The sequence below is a fragment of the Ursus maritimus genome, unplaced genomic scaffold, assembly GCF_017311325.1.
Source record: "Ursus maritimus isolate PB19 unplaced genomic scaffold, ASM1731132v1 scaffold_35, whole genome shotgun sequence".
NCBI classification, from domain to species: domain Eukaryota; kingdom Metazoa; phylum Chordata; class Mammalia; order Carnivora; family Ursidae; genus Ursus; species Ursus maritimus.
This window is the reverse complement of record NW_024426119.1, coordinates 18,492,056-18,519,541: the sequence shown is the minus strand read 5'-3', so window position 1 is coordinate 18,519,541 and position 27,486 is coordinate 18,492,056. Positions and strand designations below refer to the sequence as shown.

Here is a 27,486-nt window from a genome sequence, read left to right as displayed (position 1 = left end):
ATATCACCGAAAAAAAAAAAAAAAGCAAAGATCTAGGGAAGAGGAGAGACGGCCGTGCCAGAGCCAGGTGAGTCCTGGGGATGCAGTGCACCCCAAAGGCAGCACACAAGTCCTCCAGATGCTCATTGCACTCAGCCTGCAGCCGCTACCTTCTCAGCCCTGGCCCAGCACCGGACCAGGGCGAGACACCTACCCTCCGCGTCCTCGTGGGCCCAGACGGGTGAAGGAAGGGCCCCCGGTCCCTGGCTCCGGGCACTGCTGCATCCCCTCAAAACGCTCCCCAGGGGCAAGGCTGCCCCGGGGAGTCACTGAGGCCAAGGACCCCGGGAAGGGGAATCCGAGGACAGTTGTCCTCAAGCTGTGCTCTTTGGAGCTGAAGGCCAACTCACAGTAACAGTTACAACTTTTCTGACACCCGCTCCACAAGTGAACTTCACGTCTTTTTCAAGGATGCGTGGTGATGGAACCCAGTCACTGTGCTGTGGGAAGCCTGAACCAGTCTATCTGGAGAGACCCTATGGGCAAGCACAAGGGATAGGAACTAGGGTTCTTAAGAGGACATTGCCCCATCAACCAGATTTGTTTCTATGGTGACTCCTCTACAGACAAGATTTGGCAGCTCTAGGATCCTTACTGACATCTTAGCTCATTGTATTCTACCTTCAGTGTAGCAGTCTTGAAGTAAGTTCCCTATTACATTGTTTAACTTTTAACCAAAAAACTCTCTACAATAAATGGAAACTATAAGGAAGAAGAAGCCTGAGGTCCTTGCTTCAGGTCTGAGTTTTGACTACTGATTGAATAACCAAGATTCCAGGAATGATGTTAGGCATCTAAAGTTAAAATTAAAAATTCATGACTCCCGCTCTCATGGACTTTATAAACCGGAAAGAATAGATAGGCATTAGACACAACTATAAAAATGTAAACATAGATTTTTAAAAGTCATATTAAACTGGTATTTAAAAAAGCAAGATGTTGCATAATTAGAAAGGCTATTCAAGTTACACTAGTTAGCTATTTATAAATTTCATAGGAAATTTCACTTTTGGCAAGTCTTGAAAGATCTTTAAGTTTAGTGGCTGTGAGGATAGAGGGCACATTTAAACAAATCTTGATAATCTCTGTGATGAACTTTTAACTATGAAAAATCATGTTGCAGAATAATACTTACTACTTTTTTCCCAGCTTTCTTGATATATAGTTTAAATTACAAAATAGATCATTTTAAAGGGTAAATTTTGATAAAATTTGGTAATTGTATACAGTCATGTAAATAGCATCATAATAAAATGTAGAACAATATCATCTTAAAAAAATGAAAGATTTAAATTGAGGTAAATTCCTATTTCCTTTTGTAGATTTTCCTACATTACAGATGAGTGTTTAAATACTAGTCTTTATCTTTTAACCACTGTTCTGTTAATTTTTGGTGCATATACAGGAAATGCAAACATTTTTCATTTTAGCACAGACAAAATGTAACTGAAAAAGCTCACCTGTAAAGAAAAAATATCCATTAAGAAATGTTCCACAGCCTCATAGAAATGACTTTCAGATTATAATTATTTACACTTGAATTTCCTTTTAAGTCTTCACAGTACTACTGTTTCATTCTGCACAAGAAATCCCCTCATTTCATGGTTAGAGAAAGAACAGAAATAGGTTAAGAACTTTCCTACCAAACAATTCTCAAAATGGTAAATGATTAGAATTTAGGTCCTCCAATAACTAAACTTACACTTGTTCCATTATACGACTCTCCCTCAACTTTGCAACTTTGCTACCTCCTAAGTTAGTGTAAAGAATTAGGTAGGTTGTAATTCATATAAAAACTATCGACTCCAGATCTAGCAAGGAAGGATGACCAGTGACATGCCTGGCTTTTTCCAGTTAATAAATTCCTATTTGGATATGGGGACTACAGAAAAATCACACAAGATAAAATTCAATTCTAAACACCTACTCTATTAGGCAAATGCTTGAATACATAAGGACTCTGGAAACCATAACTATCTTATTTCTAATGCAATCCTAGGCACAACCATCAGTTTTCAAGCAATATTGGCTAAGAGAAATTGAAGGTTTTAACAGAGAAAAGAAGCCTGAGTAATTAAAATATATTTTCTTAGCTGAGAAAATGTATCCTAGTAGAAATCCTATCAACTTTGGAATTAGACCAATTTGGGTTTGTATCTTGGCTAAGCCACTAAACCAGCTGTGATCTTTGGGAAGTTAAACATTTTAAACCTCAGTTTCCTGATCTCTAAAATGGGGGGAAATATTTGCTTCACAGAATGTAGTAGTTTGCTGGAATGAAGCATGTGTTTGGCATACCGCATATGCTCAGTAAATCACATTATCTCTTCCTAGAGACTGGGGTCAAAACCAGCTGAAAAATGACTGTCACGTTATCCCTACTCAGAATATCATCATGGTCTCTACCCCATAATGGAGATAGCTTTATCTCCTTAGTGAAAGACATACATACTGAAAATTAGAGTTAGAATTAGCAACTGTCTTTCAAACCTGAAAGAAGGCTTGACTTGAACGATCCAGGAATTAGAACCAGATACAGATGGAATAAAGCTTTCCAGGAAAAGGGACAACTGAAATCAAGAGAGCATGACAAGGAAGAGAACGCGGACGAGGGCGTGCCATGATAAGGCGAGTGGAGGCTCCTGCTGAGGTTGATGGGAAATTGAGGGGTTACCGAACCGAAAATAAAACCGCTGGTGAAGGTGAAGGAAAAAACCTGATTTAAAAGGTAGAAAGGTGGCATGTCGCAAATATGCTTTTAGAAGATGAAGAATGAGCGTCGGCATGCTTCTGTTCGTCTACTGAGCCCCTATGTTCGAGGTCTTCTTCCCCCAACCCTCCCCCAGCAACATAATTACTCAAGAGAAAAGCAGAAAATTCAACTACAATAAGAACGGTTACCAAAAATTTCTAATGAACTTCCGTAAACGAGAGCCAAATATTCAGGAAACTTTCTGTTAAATGCATAGAACCGAGACGTTAATTTATGAAGCACATATGCAAAAAATTTGAAGCTGCACTGTTTTTGCAAGTGACCTAGAGACGAAGTTTGATGTGTACACTTGATAAGCTACGAGCCAAGGTTTACACAGCTTTGAAATTTTGAAGATCCCTAAAGGGTACATGACTTCAGACTTCCAGTCTCTGTAAAGCAACAGACGTTTTGTAGGGATCAGAGTTCCACAGTTCTATAGTAATAATGTATCTACGGCAGGCGAACAAGCGGCCACCCACAGAGGTGCATGCCCAAACCTAACTGTGTTAGACTTAGTCTCTAACTGTGTTACCGTACGTGGCAAAGGGACTTTGCAGATAGGATTAAGTTAAGGATTCTGAGATGGGGAGATTATCCTGGATTATCCAGGTGGACCCAATGTCATCACATGAGTCCTTAAAACTGGAGAACTTTCCCTGGTTAGGGTCAGAAAAAGAGACAAATGACGGAACCAGAGTCACAGTGACGCTACGCTGCTGGCGTTGAAGACAGAGCGAAGAGTCCACAGCCTCTACAAGCCAGAAAAAAAAAACAAGGAAACAGACATTGATTTTATCCCAGTGAGACCTGTGTCAGACTTGCCACCTACAGAAGTGTAAGGTAATAATCTGTTTGTTTTAAGGCCATCAAGATTGTGGTAATTTGTTACAGAAGCATGAAGAAGATACAGCATCTGTCTGATAAAAATGCAAGACTGTCATAATCCTAAACACCTTCAAAGGCTTAAAAAGGGAAACTGCCTGAGAAGATTAAAGCCTGCAAACATACACATTGCATTAGCCTGTGGTCTTATGTCCTGAGCATAAATCAACTTAACACAGAATTCTATGTATATGTTCTTCTAAACATCAATAAAAGTCACAAGTAGACAATTAGTTGTATATGGTAGTCTCCAGAACCCTCTACTCTGTGCTCACAGCCCACAAAGATTATTCTATTAAACCAAAGCAATTTTACCAGAGATCCATGGGGCAAATTGTCAGGAACACAGTTTACAAAATACATGTTTAGTCTTAGAAAGATCATGACTTTTTCCATGTAACTGAAACTTTTTACATTCCGTATTAAAAATTTACATTCAATGAAAGAGAAACATACACGTGAATCACTACAGCCACCACTGAAATAGAACCACATCTGGATATTCTTGCATTAAAAACAAAACAAAACCCATCCTTTCAATTCCATCTTTTTGGGACACTCTTCAAAGGTGTCCCGTTAATGGACTTGACCAGTGATCCGGAGTAGTCAGCATGAGCGTTTCTGGCAGAAGTCCTTAACAAAGTCAAGACAAACTAATGCAAATCAACTGTCATTGTTCCCAATGTTGGCAGTGCTCTTGTTTGAAGCAAAGACAAATAAAAGGCATTTCACTGAGGATCGAATTTCCCTGGTGTGTCAAAGCCGATTCTTTTAAAAGCTACTTCGTGGATAAAGCTGTGTCCTTACTTTTAGGCTAATCAAAATATAAAACCCCAGATTTCATAAAAAAGATTATAGTTTCACCCAAGGTTCCCCCTAAAGTTTGAAACACTAGGGTCCCTTGATGCAATTCAAATATTTCAACTGATGGACACTTGAAAGAGCACATCGGTCGAAGCATAGCCCACTTAAACAGTGGTATGATTTGTTTGCCCACTATGCGCCACTGCTCCCCAGAGATGACAACGTCACTATTATTTCGGAACTGCCTTAAGCCTTCTGAGTTGACCAGGTAATGCTTTAAGCAGGAGGAAGACTGCACAGGCTAATTCAGGGGTTGCTATATGCTCTGGAATGGAAAAACTGAGATTTGTTGACATCTCTCACTCAAGATGCTTAGGAAAGTAATCACATCATTTGGCAAAAACATCCTGTGGCTGAATCAGCAGATTTGATGGAAAGTCCTATGTATGCTGTTTGGATACAGACTGGGTTCTGGAGAGACAAGGTTGGTTGACATAAAAACAAGAAACAAGAGTTTAATGTATAACTAAATTTGTCTATATGCGGAGGTAACCTTAAATATCTTTGGTTTTTTTATAATTCGCTGACAAAAAGTACTTGAATAAAAACACTGATAAATACCAACAAAATTGTATTGCTTTTAATTATGTAAACTTAGCCCTTTGATATCTTTTGCTACTAAAGCTAGATTCCTATTAGCCTCTAAATAAATTTATTTCAAATCTGCTCATCTTTACTTACTTAAAGGCTAATCTATATATTTTAATGGTCTTTGGTATGAAAATACTGATGAGCAGTATCTTGTAATATTTGGCATAAAATGCATGCGTGTATCAGTACTTACAGCAAATAAGTCTTTGGAAAAGAAAATAGTTACCATTTGCATATTAACCCCATTGGAATGAAATACCATGAAGTGACACCACTATGAGAGATAAATGAGAACCTTCACATTTTAGTTACAGTTTCATACTTAAGACTTCAAAGAAGCTAGCTTTGGCCAAGTAAAAAGAAGTCTTTGGTGTATACTAAACATCTTATTCAATGAGACCAAAATATTTATCTTTGGTGAAAAGATTTTTTTTTTTTCTCTCCAACAAGTAGTTTCAACAATTTAAAAATACTTTACTCTAATACTGTATATGAAGATTTACTTGCTGAAGAAAAAAAATTACACTTGAAATTCTTTGGAACTATCTGCTGGTAAAGAACTTATTTTAAATGCTCTGGTAACAATAAGGTAGTTGAAATTACTAGTCTATTTAACTACAACAATCAATATAAACCCTATTATTTTGGGTTAGTAACTACTTATATAAGCTTCATACCTATAGATGTTTCTAGTTAATTCAATTTTGGGGGGAAATTATAGTCAGATTTTTACTTTCTACTGAAAATTCTTTGGTAACAGGATTATTATGAAAAAAATCTGTATAAGAACAAAATGAAAAGGTGAAAAAGTAAAAATGTACTGGTAAATAATTAGCAAACAGTTATAGGCTAAAGATCTACAATAACTATGGGCCTATTCATCAAAACAAAAAACAAAAACCAAAAAACAAACAAACAAAATACTTTCCTCAAGGACTTTCAGATCATCTTTTTAGGCTTTTAAAATGATTCAAATTCATTCAGTCCTGGACACATCTTCCATAACCATGATGGATGATGTTTCAACTTTAGATTTTATCTGCCTTTTAATGAAAAGTTTAAAAAATAAAACAAACTCCTTGTATTCCTTAATTTGGGATGCTGATAAAAGTTGGCCCCACAAAACTACTTACGAACCAAAAGACACCATACCCTGTCAGTTTGCCCATGCTTGCATGAGGCAGCTTAAAAGTAACAAAATGTTCCCTGAGTACAGGAAAAAAATAACACTAGAATAACTTTAAAAGGAGGTAGTATAAAACAGGAGCTATAAAGGCAGGGGCAGCAAGTTTCCTTGCCTCAGATTGTTCACCTAAAGCTCTGCTTTTTTTGTTTTGCCATGAAGCCCATACTTAGATAACTAAATGGGGACTTTGAATTTAGTTCAGAAGTGGTTGCTGGCACTTCATGTTGGTCTGCTTCTGAACACATCCAGTTTGGCACAAAACTACAGATTAAGAAACACTAAGAGAGGCATCATCAAACACTGGGATAGGAGATGATGGCGGTAGGATTATTACCCAATAATAGTCTTTCGATTTTAGAACATCATTTAGCATAACCTCCCTACCCCTCCCCCCACCCGTAAACCAAAGGCTTCAAGGGGAAACCCATTAAGATTCTTTTCAAAACAAGGCTCAGAAGTCATTTCCAGATAATGTGAAGAAATACTTACAAAAAAATATGCGGCCCCCTCTCTACACCATGTGTTTAATTCTTTTTCCTCTTCCACTGCTGGGTACCTAGTAGGTAACTGTCTTAGGACTGAAAGAAGGCCTCTTCTATGTGGCTGAGTAAACAGTTTGCTGATTTCAAACCAGCAAGAGGATTAACTCACTCCTGGAGTTAGCACTCCTCATTCACAGCATTGACACAGAAAGAAGATTAAATAGAGTACCAAATTCTCTTAAGAATTCAAGAAAATACAAGCAAGGTGGTAGAGCTCTGAATACTTATCCCTAAACCAAACCTGCATGAAAACAAACTAAAATGCTTTGATAAGATACCATACATCAAAATAGTTATTGACAAAATCCAAGAAACTCTTAAGGCAACTTTCTGTACTCCTATCCTGAACAATTTCATGAATATTAAAAATGTATAAGGCAAAGAATTTCATAATACATAATGGAAGGCACTGTTACCATGATAACGTCCAGTTCATTTTATGGTCTACTGTTGCATTTATCTTTATTCTTAATATTTTATGAAATTTCTTTACCCTTTTTTTTTTTTTTAAGTCATGGTGGGATTAAAAAACAAAAAGTCTAACCGATTCTCTTTAAAAATCTGTTTTCTGCATGGAGTTTTGCAAATTCTGGAAACGGTGAGGATGCTTTGCAAACTAGACAGCGCAGCCTTTGGCTGACCGTCAGGCAAAGGGGAAGGTAGGAAAGGCACGGCTCTAGGCACCTGAGGTTTGGGGTATAGCAGGCCAAGCACTCAGACTCTAATGCCCAAAACAGAAAGGCCCTTGAAGCCACAGTATTCCCTATATGCTACTGAATAGTTCTGTTCTCAAAAGAGAGACACTTTTTTTGTTTCGGTCATTCGTTAAAATCAACAGTCCCACTTTTTCTCTTCTCAGGGGTTGGACAGTCCTCACGGCTGAGGTATTACATTCTCCAAACCATGCAGATGTCACAGTTTCCTTTAAAAAAAAATCAGAGCTTCAGATAAACATTCTTACTCATATACCTATATGACTCCTTTGATCACACACACCACACATACAGCAATGAAACAAAAGGCTACTAGGAAGTATCATTGGTTATGGAGCAGAGATAAACTATCACAATAAACGAGGTAACAAAGTTGTCTTCTGAGTTTGCCACCTGGCAAACTGAGGTAGATAGTCAGCAAAGGGGCTTCCGAAAGCCTTCCCTTTGCTCCAGTGATTTATTTTATAATCCAGTCAAATATCTTGACTGTCTTTTCACATTGCTGACAATGAAACATTCAAAATATGTGAGTTTAAAAACAAAAAACAAAACACATTCAAAAAAAAAAAAGGCTGAGATACCCAATAAGACATCAAGATTTTCACAAAAGGCTTTGGCTCCCTGTTCATTGTCCTTCGAACAGACTTAAAGGTGAGAAAACCTGACCATGGCTGTCTAGATTGGAAAATCATTTTTATCAAAATGCAGCATGGCTGACGGTGGCTGCAGAACTGAAGAGGAAGTTTGCTGGGCATCCGGCGGCATGGCTGGGTCTTCACACTTCCTCACTGAGGGATCCCCACCTGAATCACTGCCGGTGAAGGAACTGGAGGTCAGGGGTGTGGTGCTTATGACTGAGGACAGGTGTATCTCATCATTGGACTCGTGGGAGAACCTTCCAGAATCCCCAGTCTCGTGGCTGCCTTCACTATTTGCTGAGTGCTCAGCATCAGCAGCAACACCAAAGGGTCTCGGGAAGCTGGCCGGCTGCCCTGGGGAGCTGGGGGAGTCTTCATCACTGATCAACACAGTAGTGCCTGGCTGGTAAAAACACACCGCTTGAGTAAATCTTCTTTGAGGCTAGGCAAAAATACATAAAACACTGTCAGTGACGGGGGAGTGCTCTTGAAAAATCATAAATACGGTTTTACGTAGTCTATATATTCTGAGATAGTAATCTGTTCAAGGACATGGGTGAAAGGCCATCATCACGAAGAGATGATCTAGGTCAGGAGTTCCCCACCCGCGTGGCAACACCTCAGAATGACCGGGGCAAGCGAAGTGTCCAAAGGCTTCCTCAGTGAATTTTGATGCATACTCTTGCCAGATCCCTTCCCCCACAGCCCCCCATTCCCAGCTGAAAACCACAGCTCTGCTTACTATTCCAACCGCCACTTCAGTGATCACGCACCATGGATTTGCATAGTTGTGCCCCAAATTAATAAAATCATATCCAGACAGAACAAGCAAATTAAGGCATTCATTTACATTTCCCTCTCTTTTTAATTATCAATTCATGACACCATGGGTTACCAAAATTTTTTCTCATTTAGGTGGGTTACCTGTTCAACTTTTATCTTCTTAGAATCTTGGAAAAAAAGCCATTTTTTCTTAGAGTTGTTTTTAATTATAGGACCATAGCTATTAATTATCAGGTCAGTTCCTCCCTGGAGAAATAAAAGGAGAAAATGTAAATACTACAGATTTCGGTTTATTACAAGTAGTACACAACATTTTTAAATGTTAAAAGAAAAAGCTGTCAGGGACATCACTATTTCTTTATTTCCACAAGCAGCACACCACAAATTCAGGGTATTTGTCAGTGATCAAAAAGACGTAATAGGTTTATTCTTGAAGTATTTGGGGTGAAGTGTAATAGTTCCAAAAATTACTTCCAAATGTTACAGCACACACAAATACGTAGAAATAGAGAAGCATGGCAAGATATTGACAATTATTTGTGCATTCATTACATTACTCTTTCAATCTTTCCACGTATCTGAAAAACTGAAAAAGCAGTTGGGAAGAAAAAACCCTGGGCCCACATATGCTCAACAAAATGTAAATAAATGGAGGATCAGCTCTTAGGCTAAGCCGAAGGAACAGAGAGATCTGGCTTGGCTTCTTTGCTTCATATAGGCCCCCACTCTGAAAGGCTTCTTTTCACTTAAGATTCTCTTTTTTTCCATGTCTTCCTCCCCATGCCACTTCTCCTCAATCCTTTCTCATGCTCAGTTCCAAGTTAGGACTAAGAGAACCCCAATGTGTTTTAGTACTTTTTATGCTTATTTAGAAGTTCCGGTTTCCAGTGTTCTAGATTAATTGGAAATAAGTTGAATGGCTTACATTTGTGCCAGAAAATAAAAGCTAAATTAAGTTGCAAACAAAAAAGACAACAAGAGTAACAAAAATCAAGTCATTATTATTTACTCATAATATATATAGTACATAGCCCTGTGCTAGATTTGAGATTACATCTGTTAAATATAATTGTATTAAATTTAATGTCAGGGACATCTGGGTGGCTAAGTCGGTTAAGCATCTGCCTTCGGCTCAGGTCATGATCCCAGGGTCCCAGGATCAAGTCCCACATCTGCTCCTTGCTCAGAGGGGAGCCTCTTCTCCCTCTGCCTGCCACTCCCCATGCTTGTGCTCTCTTTCTCTCTGACAAATAAAGTCTTTAAAAAATTTAATATCAAAACTTCCTGAAATTTTGTTGTATTTCTGTTATTCTAAGTTTCAGGAAGGGGTTGGGAAGAAGAATTTAGACCAGGATTTGTTGAGCCAGATAATAAATATTTTAGATTTTGCAGGCCTCTTATGGCCTCTGTCTCAATTTCTTCTATTTTTTTTTCCTTTCTATTAATTACCCTTTAAAAAAGTGAAAAACATTCTTAGCTCATACAAAAAACAGGCTATGGGCTGGCCTGGGCGGGCCTATGGTTTGTGGAGGCCTGATTTATACTGCATTGGTTACGAGAGCTATTATAATAATGCACACTATCTAATGTTGCAATGTGACTAAAAATAATTTTCGGTTGGTGTTCCTAATGCTTATCACTGTCCTATTATTACATATAGTGGAAAGGACATGAAGTAACATCCTCCAATGACACTTCTTTATTATATCCAACTTCCTCAGGCCGTAAAGGGAAGGATCTTGAGACATCTACTTAGATACTCCGTATTTTTAAAAATACAGTTGATACCTGGAATGTTCTAATGTCCAAGGCCGTTAAAAAAATCAACCAAAGTATAGAAATGGATTAATAAAAAAGTTGCCAGCCAAGTAAATACAGGGCAGTCCAAATTACAGTAAATATAGACTAATGACCCTGTGTCCTTATCTAAAACATGTTAGCTCCATATAATCCCAACTAATTGAATTTATGCTGTTTCCTCATTTTTTCCCTCTATCTCTTTAAACTTTTATTCCTTTATCTTTTATCCATCCCTATCTTCTTCTCCCCATATATTTTGTGTAAGGAAGGCTCTGGGTGAAACTGTTTTATATTTCATCAAGGAGACTATGGATATAATGTGTTCAACATATGATTTTTTTTAGTAAGCAAATTTCACGCATCAAGGGAAGATGAATGGAGGGAAGGGTTACACGGCAAATCAGTATCTCAGCTCAGAGTACCTTCGCATCAATGAAGTTGTTTGGCATTATCATTGGCATTAAGGAGTCTTCATTGTCTACAGCTCCTCCCAGGTTCTTTCCTGCTTCATTTCCACTGGCTAGGGAGGCACTAGCACGAGATAATTGTTGAGTGCCATTCTGTGCAGTCTTGGAAGCAGATGATTTCCTGAAATATTGCAAGAAAAGGAAGTCTTCCAATTTCATAGGAGATCTGGACGGATGTACCAAATTTGGCCTATAATCACAACTTTGCAAAAAGTGGAGGTCTTCAATGCTTATTTCTCGAATATCTTTAGAAACGGAGTATTCGATTTTTACCTCAAACTCACTGCTGCAAACTTTTATGATTTTAGGAACTGTCTTTCTTTTTGCCCCAATATCTGCTTACATAAATTTATTTTTTACACTTAATAAAAACCTTAATATTTACAAAGTACTGTTATTTATTACTGTTGATTATTTCAAATTTAGGCAGAAATTATCATTTTAAAATTTACACGTTCTCTTTCAGGTCTGCCTGTCACACTAGCGTAACAATTCACTTGCCAGTTGAGGACGGCAAATTTACAGTAGCACTTCTGCAAGATTTACTAGAACAATCACTAGAACAATCAATATACATAAAGGGTTTTTTGTATGGATTTTATAACAATATTCGAGTGAGAAACTTGTACTGCAAAACAAAGCCAGTTAAATATACAGAAAGGTATTAGAATTCTTTCTTTAACATATGTTTTCTGAGTGTGTTTTTATACACACGTACCATACATAAAGAGTAAATCCTGATAGTCAATGCTAATGGAGGGAGCCTAGCAATAAGGATTATCCAAAAATAATGTGTATCTGACTTTGATTTTTTTAAATACAAGAAAGAACCTTAAAATAAGCGAAAGCAAACGCCAAAATACAAAAGGTTAGAAACAGACAAACTTACTGAATGCTGAGAATTTAGCCAAAGTCAAACTACAAATGAGATTGCCTAACAGAGTTTACAGAGAACAAATCCCTAGTTACCACATTTATTTTAACCCCATGTCTGGAGAATCCCGAACATATGTCCTATGGAAATAAGGGAGGAGCTCTCAATGGCAGGCTACTTAGATATGAAAATATCCCAGACAGTAAGGAATCTCCTCAATCGGCATATACATTAGACTAAGTGTGCCGTTTTTAAAAAGAAACCAGAGGATATACTTTGTACTTCTCAAAATAAAAAGGAAATGAAACTAGGGCCTCATTTAAGAACATTTTATTGGCACAGTAATTTTTTCAAATGGCAAAAAAAAAAAAAAATCTCCTTCCAAAGTGAGCACATCTCTATAGCAATTAAGAACTCAAGTAACATTATTTTAAAGTGGAAAATCCCAGTTACTCTAGAAGGCACTTGGTTTCAATTTGCTTCTTGCAGTTACTGTAACATAAATGTTTTTTAACCACCTCGACATGTCTAGCAATGGAAACACACCTGGCTTTACTTCGGTATATCAAGATGAGAACACAGACGAGGATGCAGGTCAAGGCTATGCCAACGCCTACAGCAATGCCAGTCATTGATTTTTGGTCCAGATGGTAATAGCCTGAATAAACTAGAAGCAGAAACACATTTACTCAGTATCAATCAGAAAAATAAATGATTCCATTTATTATAATTCTAAGATAGCTATTTGCTTTTCTATAATTTTTCTTCCTCTCCTAGGAAATTTTTTTTCCTTTTTTTTTTTTTAAAGATTTTATTTCATTTATTCAACAGAGATAGAGACAGCCAGCGAGAGAGGGAACACAAGCAGGGGGAGTGGGAGAGGAAGAAGCAGGCTCATAGCAGAGGAGCCTGATGTGGGACTCGATCCCATAACACCGGATCACACCCTGAGCCGAAGGCAGACGCTTAACCACTGTGCCACCCAGGCGCCCCTCTCCTAGGAAAATTTTTGACAGTATCTGTGTCTAAGCAAAAAAGACACCTGTTACTCTTTTTATCAGTGATCTCAAAGATCAGTTTATATTCCCATACTGAAGATTCCAAATACGAGTTCTAAAGACCATATTATTATATCAAACATGAACATCAGTTAATAACTTATAATGCTAAAAGGCACAAAGCATAGACGTTTCTTGAACCAAAGGGTAGCTTTCATGTCAGGTTAACTTAATAGCAGATCTGTATATTAAAGGTGAGTTTCCCTTGTCCATATCTGCATTTACATAGCAGTGCTCCTCAAACTTTAATGCGCACACAATCACTAGGGGATATGTTAAAATACAGATCTGATTCACTATGTCTGGGGTGGGGTCCGTGATTCGGCACATCAACAAGCTCTTGGGTAATACTCATGCTGCTGGTCCCTAGACACTCTGAGTAGCAGGTACTGGAGAAGTGAGTATGAGCCTTGCTCTCCTTTTCCCGTGATAAGGGAGCTACCACCACTATGTCCCTCCAATGCTTAAACCTACCCTTTCTCTTTTTCTTTCTCCTTCCCTGTTTCTCTCTTCTCTCGACCCCCCTCCCCACACACACAGAGGCACTGAATGACTATCCTCTGAGGAGCTCCCCATCGCCCTCCACAGGCGCACTCTCCCAAAAAGGAGGAAAAGAAGGTGTCTTGTCCTGTACCCACAGGCCGGGCGGGGGTTGGCTTCCTTTGGGGCAGGACAGTTACCCTAGAGTGAGGGTGACTCTTTAAAGACACTTCTTCCAGTTGCTCTTCTGGAGAGAAACAACTTTCTCTCCGGAAGGGCTGTTTTTCCGCGGTAACAACTCTTAATGAAAACCATGCTCTCAGCTCGAACACCGCAACCCGCGCGGCTGTTTATTTCCGTGAAACCTCCTCCCATCTGTGTTGGTGGGGGCCCGGCTGGGAAGAGGAGTAGCTGGGACGCAGTGGTCTGAAAAGGGCAGCTGACTGGGAGGTAAGTCTGTCTCCCTGGGGAGTGCAGGGAGGAGCCTGTAATTCCCCAGCAAAAGAATGGTACCAGCAATTCAAGAGACCAAGTGCAGGGATACAGCTGCGGGAGGAGAAGAGATAAAGTGCAGGAGGCTGAAGAAACACTGTACGTTCTTAAGAAAAACCAGTGACTGTGGCGGCATACAGACCTTTGGCATCAGCAGAATCCAAACGCTTGGGCCTCTGATTAGATTCAGAGGTTTCCTTTGGAAGGACTGCCAGCTCCACAGAATTTGAAAAGGGTCCTTCTCCCACCTCATTGGATGCGGATATCTTGACAATGTACACGTTTCCTGCCACCAGGTTTTCTAACAAAGCCATGGTTATTGCCCCTATAAATAGATCAATTACAAATTAAGTAAACCTTAAATTTATCTTTTATTCATTCTTTCAAACACACCATCATGGCCCTTTATTTAACAGATATTTTTCTGATTATAAAAGTAACACCATGCTCATTGCAGAACATTTGGAATCCACACACAGATATAATAAGATGAGAATCTAATCTCCCTTTGTTAACATATCGGAATATTTGTGTGTGTGTGTGTGTGCGTGCGCACACATGCGGGTATGTGCACTGTACATGTGTGGGTATATATTTACTATATGCATTTTTTATATTTTAGAGTTTTCACTTAACTTTGTACCATGCACATTGCCTCTATATAATCCTTCTCTGTGTTTTAAAGTAATAGATATCTTTGTTTACATTTGTATCTAATGTTTTTTACCCCCAAATTTTATTTATACACACACACACACACACACACACAAACACACACACACACACACTGCTTTACATAGGTATGGATACAAAGAGCATTAAAAACATTTTAGAACGGAATATTTCAAACGTAGGTGGAGAGAGAACGGTATAATGAACCCAGATTCAACAGTTATAATTAGATTTTCTAAATCCAATGTGAAAGGCTTTTTTTCTTTTAGAAATGTTCAGGGGCACCTGGCTGGCTCAGTTGGTAGAACATGGGACTCTTAATCTTGGGGTTGTGAGTGTGAGCCCCACACTGGGTGAAGAGATTACTAAAAAAAAATAAAACTGAAAAAAAAAAAAGAAATGGTTAAACTACTTATGGTAATCATTGTGACAGATGATCCTGCTCTTAAATTAGAAACAATTGTTTTTAAAAGTGTGAATATATTTCCCGTTCACCCAACCATTATCTAAAATTTCTTGGAAATAAACAGGAAGGAAAATGCTAAAGTTATAGAGGAACCTCAGAGTGTTGAAGACCTCAACCTCAGGTTAACTATCAAAACTTCCTCCAGTAACCCGCCAGCATCTACTTCTCTCCAAAGTCACCATCTCTTGAATTTGTATATGATATTTGGTATCAAAGGCATTTTCTCTGTTGGCATGATGGCTAAGAAGGATTCCTATGTGTGTGCTGCTAATGCTTGAGGGGTCTTTCTGCTCTTGTTCTGCCACGGCCCTGAAGTATTTTCTTACAAAAGGGACTCCCATCCTAGGGATGAACTCTCACGTTAAGAACGCGGGTGTAACAAATTCAACCACAAAGTTGTTCCAGCACGGACTGTATTTGTGAGTCAATATTCACATGGAACCTAGCTTCCCTCAGGTGATGTCATCTCACCTTTCCCCCGACTCAGAGCATCCTTACAATAGCTTTGAAGAACCTATGATAGCTTGTAGCAGGCACCTCCAGGCCAGACCAGACTATTCTCTTACACTTGCTAGTGTATATTTCAGTATACAAGTGAAATGTGGGGTGATCTCAGAGCTCAGGTCATGATTCAGAGGCCACCCCTGAGGTCACATGGTGTGAGGCAGTTCAACCAAGCAGCTACGCGAGGGCTGAACATGGCTTGTTTTCATGTTCTCTGGTTTCGGCTTGGCCTGAAGAAAGTGTGAGCTACTTGAGTACACAACTGTTAAATAAACAAACTGACCCTTATTTAGAATCAGGAAGAGACTTTCTACTGTTACCATGTTCTCAGACAGGTGAATAAAAACCAAAGCTGTACTGTGACGTGTTACAGTTAACTAGAAGGAAGAACATTTAAATTTCTTCACAAGAGACATATAAACAGTTTCCATTTTAGCACAGAATACTTCACATTTAATTTTTTAAAATACTTGGCAAAAACCAGTCCCTATCTGAAATTAAAAGTCTTTCCATTTTTTTTTAAAGATTTTATTTATTTATTTGAGAGTGAGCGAGCACAGAGGGAGAGGGAGAGGGAGAAGCAGACTCCCCACTGAGCAGAGAGCACGAGGACATGGGGCTCCATGCCAGAACCCCAAGATCACGACCCAAGCCGAAGGCAGATGCCTAACCGATGAGCCTACTAAGGTGCCCCGAAAAGTTTTTTCATTTAATTCAAGTTTTATAAGCAGATGAGCTGTGTAGACGCGTGCAAGTGCTCCCTTCCTTCCACAAAGAGTCCTCCTTCACATACAAAAGGAAACTAACATTCTGGCTCCTCTAGGAGGAAAAAAGCAGTTCACTCAAAGCAGTTCCTAAATATTAAAGTGATCTTCCTGTCCTTCTACTCTCTCAGCACACTATCTCAATCTCAATTAGTGTGATTACGCCAGTCCACTGCCTTTCGTGTGTGTCTGAATCTTTCTCTATTTTAGGAGTTTCAGAAACCAGACGGTGCAATAGCCTCAGTGTTGGATCAATGTTGATCAAATGCTGGCACGCTACCAACGAAGTAATTTGTGACTTGGGGCACATTACTGAGCTTTAATTTCCTCATGGGGGCAATAATTCCCACCTCATATAGTTATTAGAAAGGATTAAATAAACTACCACTGGCAAGTCTCCGACCTAAGTGTATATACTCAATGAAAGTGAGTCTTCTTCTGCACCTCTGACCCGCCCTTCTTTCCCTTCTGGAGGACAGAAATTTTCTTCGTATTTGAACAGTTTAAGGTGGTTGGCATAATGTGTGTACAAGATAATTCCCAGTAAATGCCAACTGGACTTATATTAAAATTTGAGCTATTTGTGCCAAAGGAGTGTTCTTTTAGGATAAAAGAGCCTACAGGGTAAGATTTTGAGGTTGGAGAAGTGCTCCAGAATGCAGTCCCCAAACTCACTTCTGTCTACACTCTCTAAGTGATTGTTTCCCAGTTCCACAGTGTTGAAAATCACGTACTTAGTTATACCACTAGTGTACCTTTCCATACCTCTCCCATGAACTTAACCCTACCACCCACTGCTTAATCAACCTCTCTACTTGGACATCTAGGATGCATTTCAAATTTAACATGTTAAAAACCAAACCTTTGATTTCCCCCATCAATTTCGCTTCTTTTTTTCCTTACACTCCTCATCAATTTGCAGCAAACCTCATAGGCTGTCCTTTCAAATTGTGTTCTAATAGTTCTTATTACCTTCCTCGTTATCACCCCTGTCCGAACTGCCCACTAACTCTCAGGTGGACACCTGTATATTCAGGGGTCTCTCAACTTCTACACTTACCAGCTTGTAATCAGTTTTTCAGGTGGTTGACGAAGTAATCCTTTTAAAATGTAAATCTGATCAAAAGTCTCCAATGCCTTTCATCTCTCTTAGAATAAAATCTGTGGTCTACAAAGTCTTCCCTTGGTTTCTTCCGCCCTGATTTCCTACTACCTGCTCTTCCCCTCATTCTAGCCTCCCTGGTCTTCTTGTTGTTCCTCCAACATGCCAAGCATGCTTTTGTCTCAGGGCCTTTGCATTTCCTCCAATATTCACATGGCTCTGCTTAAGTGTCATTGCTTCCAAAAGGACTTAACCTTACTACCTCCATCACTCTGTCTCCTCCCTCCCATTGCAGCTTTCTTAATACCACTTATAACACTACCTGAATATCTATATATTTGTTTGTGTGTCACTGGAGATTCAATGGGGGAAAGAACATTGTTTTGTTCACTGTGGTACTGCCAATGCCTAAGAGCGAGCCTGTCACACAGTAATCACTCAATAATTCATTTAATAAATCAATGTGTTCCTACTATTGGTATTCTGATTGACTTGGTGAATGTGGAATTAAATTCCTTTATTGAAGGACTTTAATTTCCAATGTGTATCTCTAATAGGAGGAAATGGCATATTTATTTAGGCTAAATTTATTTAGTCGTATAACTTTTTTTTTTTTTTGGAAGAAGGATCATCTGTACAATTTGTAAGAAACTCATGCTATGGGGAACAGAGTTCAGGAACTGCTATATCTAGGGCATGGTTTCCTATAGTGTCTCTTAGATTTTGAAATAATTGGCTACTTTGTGCTGATTTACTGTGTATCAGGAAGGTAAAGGCTGTTAATTTCTGATTCACTTTAACTTACACACAAGTATAAGTTCATATCACATTTCTGCTCAACCATTTTACCATGTACACTTTTAGCCACAAATATTATCTGGTCATCAGGAACATTTTAAAAATGCTTTCACTAATGAAAAACTCTTATTCCACTTGGCAATAAATATGGGAATTAATTATATATGTAAATATGTATAAACATGTATAGAAGATTAGTGGAAACATAGGAAATACTGATTTTCTCCCTCTTCTTCTTTCCTCATCTTTTTCTACACTTTCACCTTTTCCAAAAGTTGCCATAATTAGACATTAAAGAACATTTTATATATATTTTTTTTTTCTTCAAATGCCATGATGTATTTTTTGCTTTTGGTTTAAAAGTGGGCGACTCAAGGAGCGCCTGGCTGGCTCAGTCGGTGGAGCGTGCAACTTTTGATTTCGGGGTTGTGAGTTCAAGCCCCACATTGGGTACAGAGATTACTTAGACATAAAATCTTAAAAAATAAAAATAAAAGTGGGTGACTCAAACCCTTCATGTTTTTTGCGCTCAAAAAAAAAAAAAACCTCAACTGTTTTTTAACTGTATTGTTTATTTTGTCCTCTGAAATATTAGCATTAGCTATAAAAAAGGACACGTACAAGATGGTATAGCTTTTTGCTGAGAATTTTTCTTAAAATCACAAAAGTCAGATAATGGCAAAAAGATTTTTTTTCTCCCATGCATGATTATATAGTTAGAAAGTTTTATATAGGTGTAAATCCTGCAATTACAATCCATTTCACTATTGGGTCATGGATGAGGATAAATGTTTTTTGTTCCTTGTCTGAAACCGGCAAATGAATGCATTAAAAGGAACCAAAACAAAATACAGTTTCTTTTTAGGCAGGTACAAATAAAGAGATAAAGGGAAGAAGTGCTCATGGGATAAATCAGGTTAGTCAGGGTCAAATGTGTCAATAAGTCATTTTGGAATTAACTAAAACTTGAGTTGTACATTTTAAGAATAGTGGGGTAGTCTGTAAGACTACTAGCTCCAAATAAATTGTACCTCCATCTCTCCACACCCATGGGCAGTCCTCTCCTGCACCAATTCTGGTCTTGCCTACCTGATTTGCTTTGCCCAGTGGGACATCAGCAAATGTGCTACAAGCAGAGGCTCGCAAAGCATTGTACGTGCAGCTCCCTCCCTCTCTTCCTGACTTTGGAACTCTCTCTTGCTGTTTTTGAGCTACTCACACTCTGTTGCAACCAGGAGATGATTTCAGTCTCATGAGTGACCTCAGGAGGGACCAGGAGAAGTGCCCAGCTGATCCCAGTCCAAATTGCTGACTCACAGAACTGTGAGAAAATAGGATGGCTAATTTATAAAGTGGTTTGTTAGGTAGCAATAGATAATGGACACAAATATAAAATTGTATTGCTGGCAAGTACTTATGACTTTCAAGTCTCCTCAGTGACTGGGAAAGCATTACTTAGTGGGGCTTCTGCATAATGAAAAATATGAATATATGACTATTAAGATTCCCACGACAGTCACCATTGATTTGTTTTACAACTGCATAGAGTTTTATACTACATCCACGTAAGTGTCTTTAAAGTTTATCCTAAGTAGGTAAGTATTCCCTTTAAAAGGTAAAAAGTACGTACAAATGCTCAGTACTGTAAAAGTGCTTAGAATATGCAGATGGCCAACAAATTTCCTTCTTGAAATCCTTCTCAAGCTTTTAATTGCTTAGCAATACGTGTCTGAATTAAGAACGTGCCAAAATAATGAAACTTTACTATTTATGTGATGGCCCATCTAAAAACTGGCATGTGGGACTTGCCCAAATGGAAGATTCAAAAATGTAAAAAGGATATAATGATAAAAGCATGCAGTAAGAATGTTAAAAATTTTAGAACTGTTTTTCTTAGCAAAAAAAAAAAAAAAATTAGTGTTAAAAAAGTAAATTCAGTGTTCTTATGCCCCAGTCAGCTTTTCCCTGTACTTCAGTGGGACCCTGATATTCACATGGACCAATTTATTTGTACGTGGACCATTTTAGTAAAAAGGTCTGCTAGCTTAAACCAGATCTTCCAGCATTTGCTACTCCAGTGTAAGACACACCAACACTGGATATCTAGTAGTCAACTATAACGGATCTTCTTTCCTTGCCCCATTCTTTCTCTACTTAAGCTACTATCCTTTGACCATCCTCTCCTTCCCATCTCAATCCTCGGTATCCTAATTCAGGCTTATAGTCTGGACCACTACAGTCGCCTCCTATTCTCTACATTACTCTGATCCATCCCTCCTGCACCAAACCCGTTCTAATCACAATAGTCAAGAGTGATCTTTCCAGAATGTATATCATAGGCTCATGCTTAAAATATCCTGATGGTTCCCCAGTGCTCTGTGAATAAAACCCAAATCTTTTATAATGTTACTTCATAAATATAAATTCAGAACAAACTCTAGATCCTTCTTTCTGTTTGTTTCCTTATCATCAATAATCTTACATTTCATCCTCTTTGATAACTTATGATCATTACCTTCTCGGTGTAGGACCTGCCACTCTCCTGCAATCCAGGCCTTCCTGGACGCGTACAAGATGGTATAGCGCGTCACCACGGTCTCTGGGCCATCAGGGGGTTTCCAAGAAACAAGAGCAGTGTCATCTTCTATCAACGTCACTTTTACTCCAACTGGTGGGCCTGCCGGTGCTGTACATACATGGAGAAAATATTGTATTACCAGGGTTACATGGTGATAAACACTCAAATACCTGGCCAACGGACTGAAAAACTTTGGGAAAAGAGTGTGGAAAAACTAGAAACCACTATAAAAACATCTCAGAAGCACAGCTTTTACAGATCATTAGTGTTAAGAGTAAAACACTATTTTTTCTTCTTTTTCTGAGAGCTAATTTCATTTTTATAATTAAAACATTAAAAAAAAAAAAGGAGATGGTAGATTCCTAGATGGGGAATTACTAAGTCAAAGGGTGTAAGCGTTTTTAGGGCTTTTGGTATTGTTTTGCCAAACTGATAACTAGAAAGGTTTACAATTCCACCAGCAGCACCTGCCCATTAGGTATTGAATCTCACCCCATTAGGTATTGAATCTAAACCACATTTCTTACTAAAACATACAGAATATATATCTCACGTGATATAGGAAGCCACTGAAGGATATACTGAGACCAAAACATTTATTCTCCAAAAAGTTGTCAATCCGTGAATTTACAGGGCAGACCTTAGACTAATAATTTATACTTGCGAAAGTAGTCAAGTCTTGGGATTTTAGCTGACAACGTGTTTGATATGAACTAAAAGTGTGAAGAGCTGGTTTTTGGCACCCCACCACATGTGGAATATAGCCAAAACAACAGCCAAGAGGCCCCATGCTTGCTGACGTTAATGTCCTTCCTTTGTTTTCTCTCAGCATAAATTAGAATAGAGCCGCGATGGTCCTTAACATAGATCATCTACTCCCTCACCCTCATTCTAGAGAAAAGGAAATGCAGGTCCACAGATGTGAGATACCTTAGCAAGAGGCACAGGTAAGCTTCAGCAGTGGTGCTCGATCAGGTCTCCCCTCTCCCCCGCACTGTGCACAGCAGGCAAGCTACCACACACGACTTCTAAGGTGGGCGCCTAACATCGTTAAGTACACTATTCACGTACTTCCATTTTAAATTATTTGGGTACAGTCTTGAACAGCACACCTGACTTTAGAAAATGTAGTGCTCCCCAAAGAGACGTTAAATTTAAGCCCAGTGGCTTGTGTGATATATACAGTGAGAGGAAAAAATACGGTGAGAGGAAATAAACATTTACTATAATAGAAGAAAATACATTTCGAAAGTTAAGAAACAAAACAAAACAAATGCATACATGGCAACCAGGGTGGTAACCGGGTAGTATCTTCTTTAAAGTGACATATCTATTTTTTTTTTTTTAAGATTTTATTTATTTATTTGAGAGAAAGAGAGAGCACGACCAGGCAGAGGGAGAGGGAGAAGCAGGCTCCCAGCAGAGCAGGGAGCCTGACAGCAGGGCTCAATCCCAGGACCCTGAGATCATGATCTGGGCCAAAGGCAGACACTCAACCGACTGAGCCACCCAGGAGCCCCTAAAGTGGCATATCTATTTTTTTAACATATAGATAAATGTCCGTACCTTCTGGAAGTGTCGAATGGTAGACAACGGGGCTCCAGGGGCTGGAAAGCTGATCCACGTGCAGCCGTACAGCAAATTCATATTTGGTGTTTGGTTCTAGACCTTGAACCAACATGTGAGTTTCTGATCTATAAAATTAGTAACGAAGCTGTTAATGCTGATAATACATTGTTTCTAAAAGAGTATCAGTATTTCCAGTCAACACAAGTAAGCATACTGTTATTATTTATTACCTCATTTTCTTTAAAAAAATTTTTTTAGACTAAAAAAGCAATCTCCTTTGACTATTAAAATACTATACTTGGTATTATCCTATAGAAATGAGCCTACAAATTGCCTCTCTGAGAGGGAACTATGAAATTAGCAGTATAGAAATATCCCAATACAAAGGGATTTCCTCTGAAATACTGGGAGTCAAATCATTCTGTTAAACCATAATGATGGACTTTTTTCTAACTATAACCAAGAAAACAGAATAAGCTTTATTTTTTGATGCCAGCATGAAAGTGGTCTTTTGTGTTTTCCTTTAAACATGCTAAGTTTAGCCACTTGAAAGTAATAATAGCTTCTTGCCTAATCTTGCAGCATGAGGCTGAGGAAACCAACACAAAATCCTTTATAGAAACTAAATGTCAGAAGATGCAGTTTCCAGAACTGAATATGGTAAAGATGCAAAACTCCCAACCATTTTATAAGTACGGTAAGTCCTGAGACAGGTGCTTACAGCTAAAGGTCAAGCTGGCCCAAGATGGTAAGAAATAAGTGTGAGTGGGGAGAAGTGCAAAGAAAACCACGATTAATAGAAGCTACATACGTTTGAAGGTATAGAACCAAAGAAGCATTCTGCAGGCCAACAGGGTTACAGCGGATGGTGTAGTTAATTTGTGCAGTGGTGAACGCAGGCCTCCTCCAGTGCAGGAAGATGGAAGATGAGGTGTTAGCCTTCGCATAGAGATGGTGGGGTGGTGGTGGAGGAGGAACCATGCGATCACGAACAGCTATTGAGAAAGACAACGTTAATTTATTGCACAGCGTAATATTACTGTAGAAAGTGGTAAAATGATAAAATCGTAATTCCCCACCCTATTGGTTGACTTTAGGTTCTTTTTTTCATTAAAGAGGTTCATAGATATATCTAGAGAGGTATCATTCAATTCTGAGCAACTCTTTCCTGAGTTAGATAAGCAATCAAATATGATCAATACTTAGATTGTAAAACAGAAGCACCAAGAAGTCAAACTACTAGCCAAACACATTCCGAAGGCCAGCAATGGACTTAAAACTAAACTGACACCCTCTTCAGTAGCAATAAAACCAAACAGGTCTTAGCAGCCGAACTGAACAGTAACTGGAAGGAAATAAACAGCCTTAAGATTAGAGCAGATAGGTATTCAGGGTTATTTTCCCCATTTGTATTTCTAAGGGTCTTTTGATTGCAAAAGTAAAACAGGTTCTTATAATTAAATACACCTCGCTCAAGTATTTATTTTGAGCATGTAAGTACATGCTTTTTTGTTCAAAATAACTATGTTAGGTGCCACGGAAGAGATAAAACCACCAATGATTCCAAGTAGTAACGAGACTTAAATTTGCAGAAGGAAGGGTTCTCGAGAACAAGGACTGTGAGCCAGACGGAGTGAAACGTGCTCCCACAACTCTTACTTACACACGCAGCCCGGAGTGCTGACTGTCTGATCGGCCTGATAGCCATCTTCTATGCTGTTGTAAGCCAGCAGCCTCACGTGATACTTTCTTCTGGGGTCTATAAAGAAACTGACAGGTAATAATTTGGTCCAGCCCTCTAGATATCACCCCTCCAGAGCCTTTGCAGATTTTGGTTTAAAAATCTTTTGGATGCATAACAGTTTTAAGTGAAATGAGAGGGTTTTTCCCTTTCCCTCTCCTACACAGTGACTCAGCAATTCACCTTTGTGTGACATTGTTACTGTGACTATCTACCAGTTATTTACAATATTACTTAACCTCTCTTCAAACAATAACATTAACACTATTACTCTTTGTCCTCCTCCTCAACTGACCAGAGATGGATTCTTGATTCTAAAAGCCTTGGGGGTTGCCTGATGGATCACTCGTAAGAGGTTACACTATATAGAAGTTTTTAGTTATTGGAAGGGGTAGCTACCTTAAAAAGCATGGAAATCAAACTGAGCTTATTTTCCCCCTCAAAGGTAAAGATAATTATAATTTTCATCCTTTAGTAACTTTAAAAAGTTTTGTAATCATGTGTTATTTAAGTTTATTCCTATGTGTGCCCTTTCCATAAACCTAGTTTCAGGTTGACAGTTAAATTCTCCAAGAAAGAGGAATTGGAGCTCCCCCTACTGGTCTTCATTAACTGTCACAATATGAAAACCAAAGTCCATCCCATACTGACAGAAACAAAAAAAATTTTTCAGATTTTTGAGGAAATAAATGGTTATACATTTTAAATGACATGCTTTAGAATATATTCAAGAAGTTTAATGATATAAATACATTAAATGATAACATTTAATTATAGAGTACTCGCTTGGGACAAAAAATAAATACTATGAAAAAATAATGTATTTCTTTTTTGAAACCCAGCTTTGCTGAGGTACCACTGATGAATAGAAGTTGTATATATTTAAGGTATACGAGTTGATGTTTGACATATGTATACATTGTGAAGTGATTTCTACAATCAAGCTAGTAAATATATACTATCACCTCACATAGTTACCATTTTTGTGTGGGTATGTTGAAAATACACGGGAAACAAATAATCAAATCAAAAAATGGGCAGAAGATATGAACAGACACTTATCCAATGAAGACATACAAATGGCTAACAGACACATGGAAAAATGTTCAAAATCATTAACCATCAGGGAAATATAAATCAAAACCATCTTGAGATACCACCTTACACCAGTTAGAATGGCAAAAACTGACAAGGCAGGAAACAACAAATGTTGGAGAGGATGTGGAGAAAGGGGATCCCTCTTACACTGCTGGTGGGAATGCAAGTTGGTACAGCCACTTTGGAAAACAGTATGGAGGTCCCTTAAAAAGTTAAAAATTGAGCTACCCTATGATCCAGCAATTGCACTACTGGGTATCTACTCCAAAGATACAGACGTAGTGAAGAGAAGGGCCATATGCACCCCAATGTTCATAGCAGCACTGTCCACAACAGCTAAATCGTGGAAGGAGCCGAGATGACCTTCAACAGATTACTGGATTAAGAAGATGTGGTCCATATATACAATGGAATATTACTCAGCCATCAAAAAGAACAATTTCTCAACATTTGCTGCAACATGGAAGCTATCAGAAAGAACGATTTCACAACATTTGCAGCAACATGGATGGGACTAGAGGAGATAATGCTAAGTGAAATAAGTCAAGCAGAGAAAGACAATTATCATATGGTTTCACTCATTTATGGAACATAAGAAATAGGAAGATCGGTAGAAGAAGAAAGGGAAGAATGAAGGGGGTGTAAACAAAAGGGGGAATGAAGCATGAGACTATGGACTCTGGGAAACAAACTGAGGGCTTCAGAGGGGAGGGAGGTGGGGGAATGGGATAGGCTGGTGATGGGTGGTAGGGAGGGCACGTATTGCATGGTGCACTGGGTGTTATACGCAAGTAATGAATCATGGAACATTACATCAAAAACTAGGGATATACTGTATGGTGACTAACATAATAAAAAATTATTATTAAAAAAAAGAAAAAAAAAGAAAAGAAATAATAAAATTAAAATGTGCATCCTATTTGACCTAACAATTTCCAACAATTTTATTTCAGAAAATGTTTGCATAAGTGTGTGAAATTATACCAAATATTCAATAAAGCATTTTTTGTGATAGTTAAAAAAAAAGATCTTAGTAAATCTCAAGTATACAACACAGTATTGATAAGTATCATCACCATGCTCTCCAGATCACCGGATCTCCGGAACTTATTCATCTTGCATAAGTGAAGCTTTGCACCCTTGAGCGACATCTCCCCATATCCCCCATCACCGAGCACCTGGCAGCCACCATTCTACTCTCTGCTTCTATGAGTTCTACTAGTTTGGATTCCACACATTGATGAAATCATGCAGTAACTGTCTTTCTGTATCCGGCTTATTTCACTTAGCATAACACCCTCTAGGTTCATTCATGTTGCACAAATGGCATGATTTCCTTCCTTTTTTAAGGCTGACTAATATTCCATTGTGTATACAGGCCATATTTTCTTTGTCCATTCACCCATCAGCAGACATTTAGGTTGTTTTTATATCTTGGCTATTGCGAATAATGCTGCAATGAACATGGGGGTGCAGTTATCTCTTTAAGATACTGATTTCATTTCCTTTTGCTATATACCCAGAAGTGGGACTGCTGGATTATATGGTAGTTATATTTCTAACTTTAATGTATTTCCATGTTATATTTCTCTAAATAATAATACACAAATACATCTAATACTTCATAACGGAAAAATCATCCTTGATAGCTATATCCAATGTGGGAAAAACTTACAATAAAAAGATAAAAATAATTCCAGAGTGAATTTAAACATTTAAAAATCCAAAAATAGGGATGCCTGGCTGGTTTAGTTGGGGGAGCATGCGACTCTTGATCTCAGAGTTGTGAGTTCAAGCCCGACGTTGGGTACGGAGATTAAAGTAAATCAACTTTAAAAACAAAAACTCAAAAATAAAACGTGAAGTTGATTAAAATTTCCAAAATAATTTGAGTCTGTACATTTTAAAAACTGATATATTCTATTATTGAATACGAAAATGCATTAAAAGGATGTCCTAAAATATAAAATTTTTATTTCTGTTTCTATTTGTTTTGACAAAATCAAAACCGCAAGAAGAAAAATGTGTAC

General features: G+C 38.3%; 1 protein-coding gene across 1 annotated transcript in view; it reads right to left on the bottom strand.

Annotated features, from left to right (window-relative positions):
• Positions 1 to 8,247: 8,247 nt before the first annotated feature.
• Positions 8,248 to 27,486, bottom strand: part of PRTG (protogenin) — a 119,666-nt gene continuing 100,427 nt past the window's right edge. Inside the window, exons 12-20 of the mRNA XM_040620419.1 lie at positions 24,281 to 24,376; positions 23,429 to 23,612; positions 22,615 to 22,742; positions 20,986 to 21,156; positions 14,307 to 14,489; positions 12,681 to 12,801; positions 11,216 to 11,381; positions 9,135 to 9,239; positions 8,248 to 8,652 (exon numbers count right to left, since the gene is read on the bottom strand). Of these exons, the coding sequence (XP_040476353.1) occupies positions 8,248 to 8,652; positions 9,135 to 9,239; positions 11,216 to 11,381; positions 12,681 to 12,801; positions 14,307 to 14,489; positions 20,986 to 21,156; positions 22,615 to 22,742; positions 23,429 to 23,612; positions 24,281 to 24,376 (1,559 nt within the window). The remainder of the gene's footprint in view (positions 8,653 to 9,134; positions 9,240 to 11,215; positions 11,382 to 12,680; positions 12,802 to 14,306; positions 14,490 to 20,985; positions 21,157 to 22,614; positions 22,743 to 23,428; positions 23,613 to 24,280; positions 24,377 to 27,486) is intronic.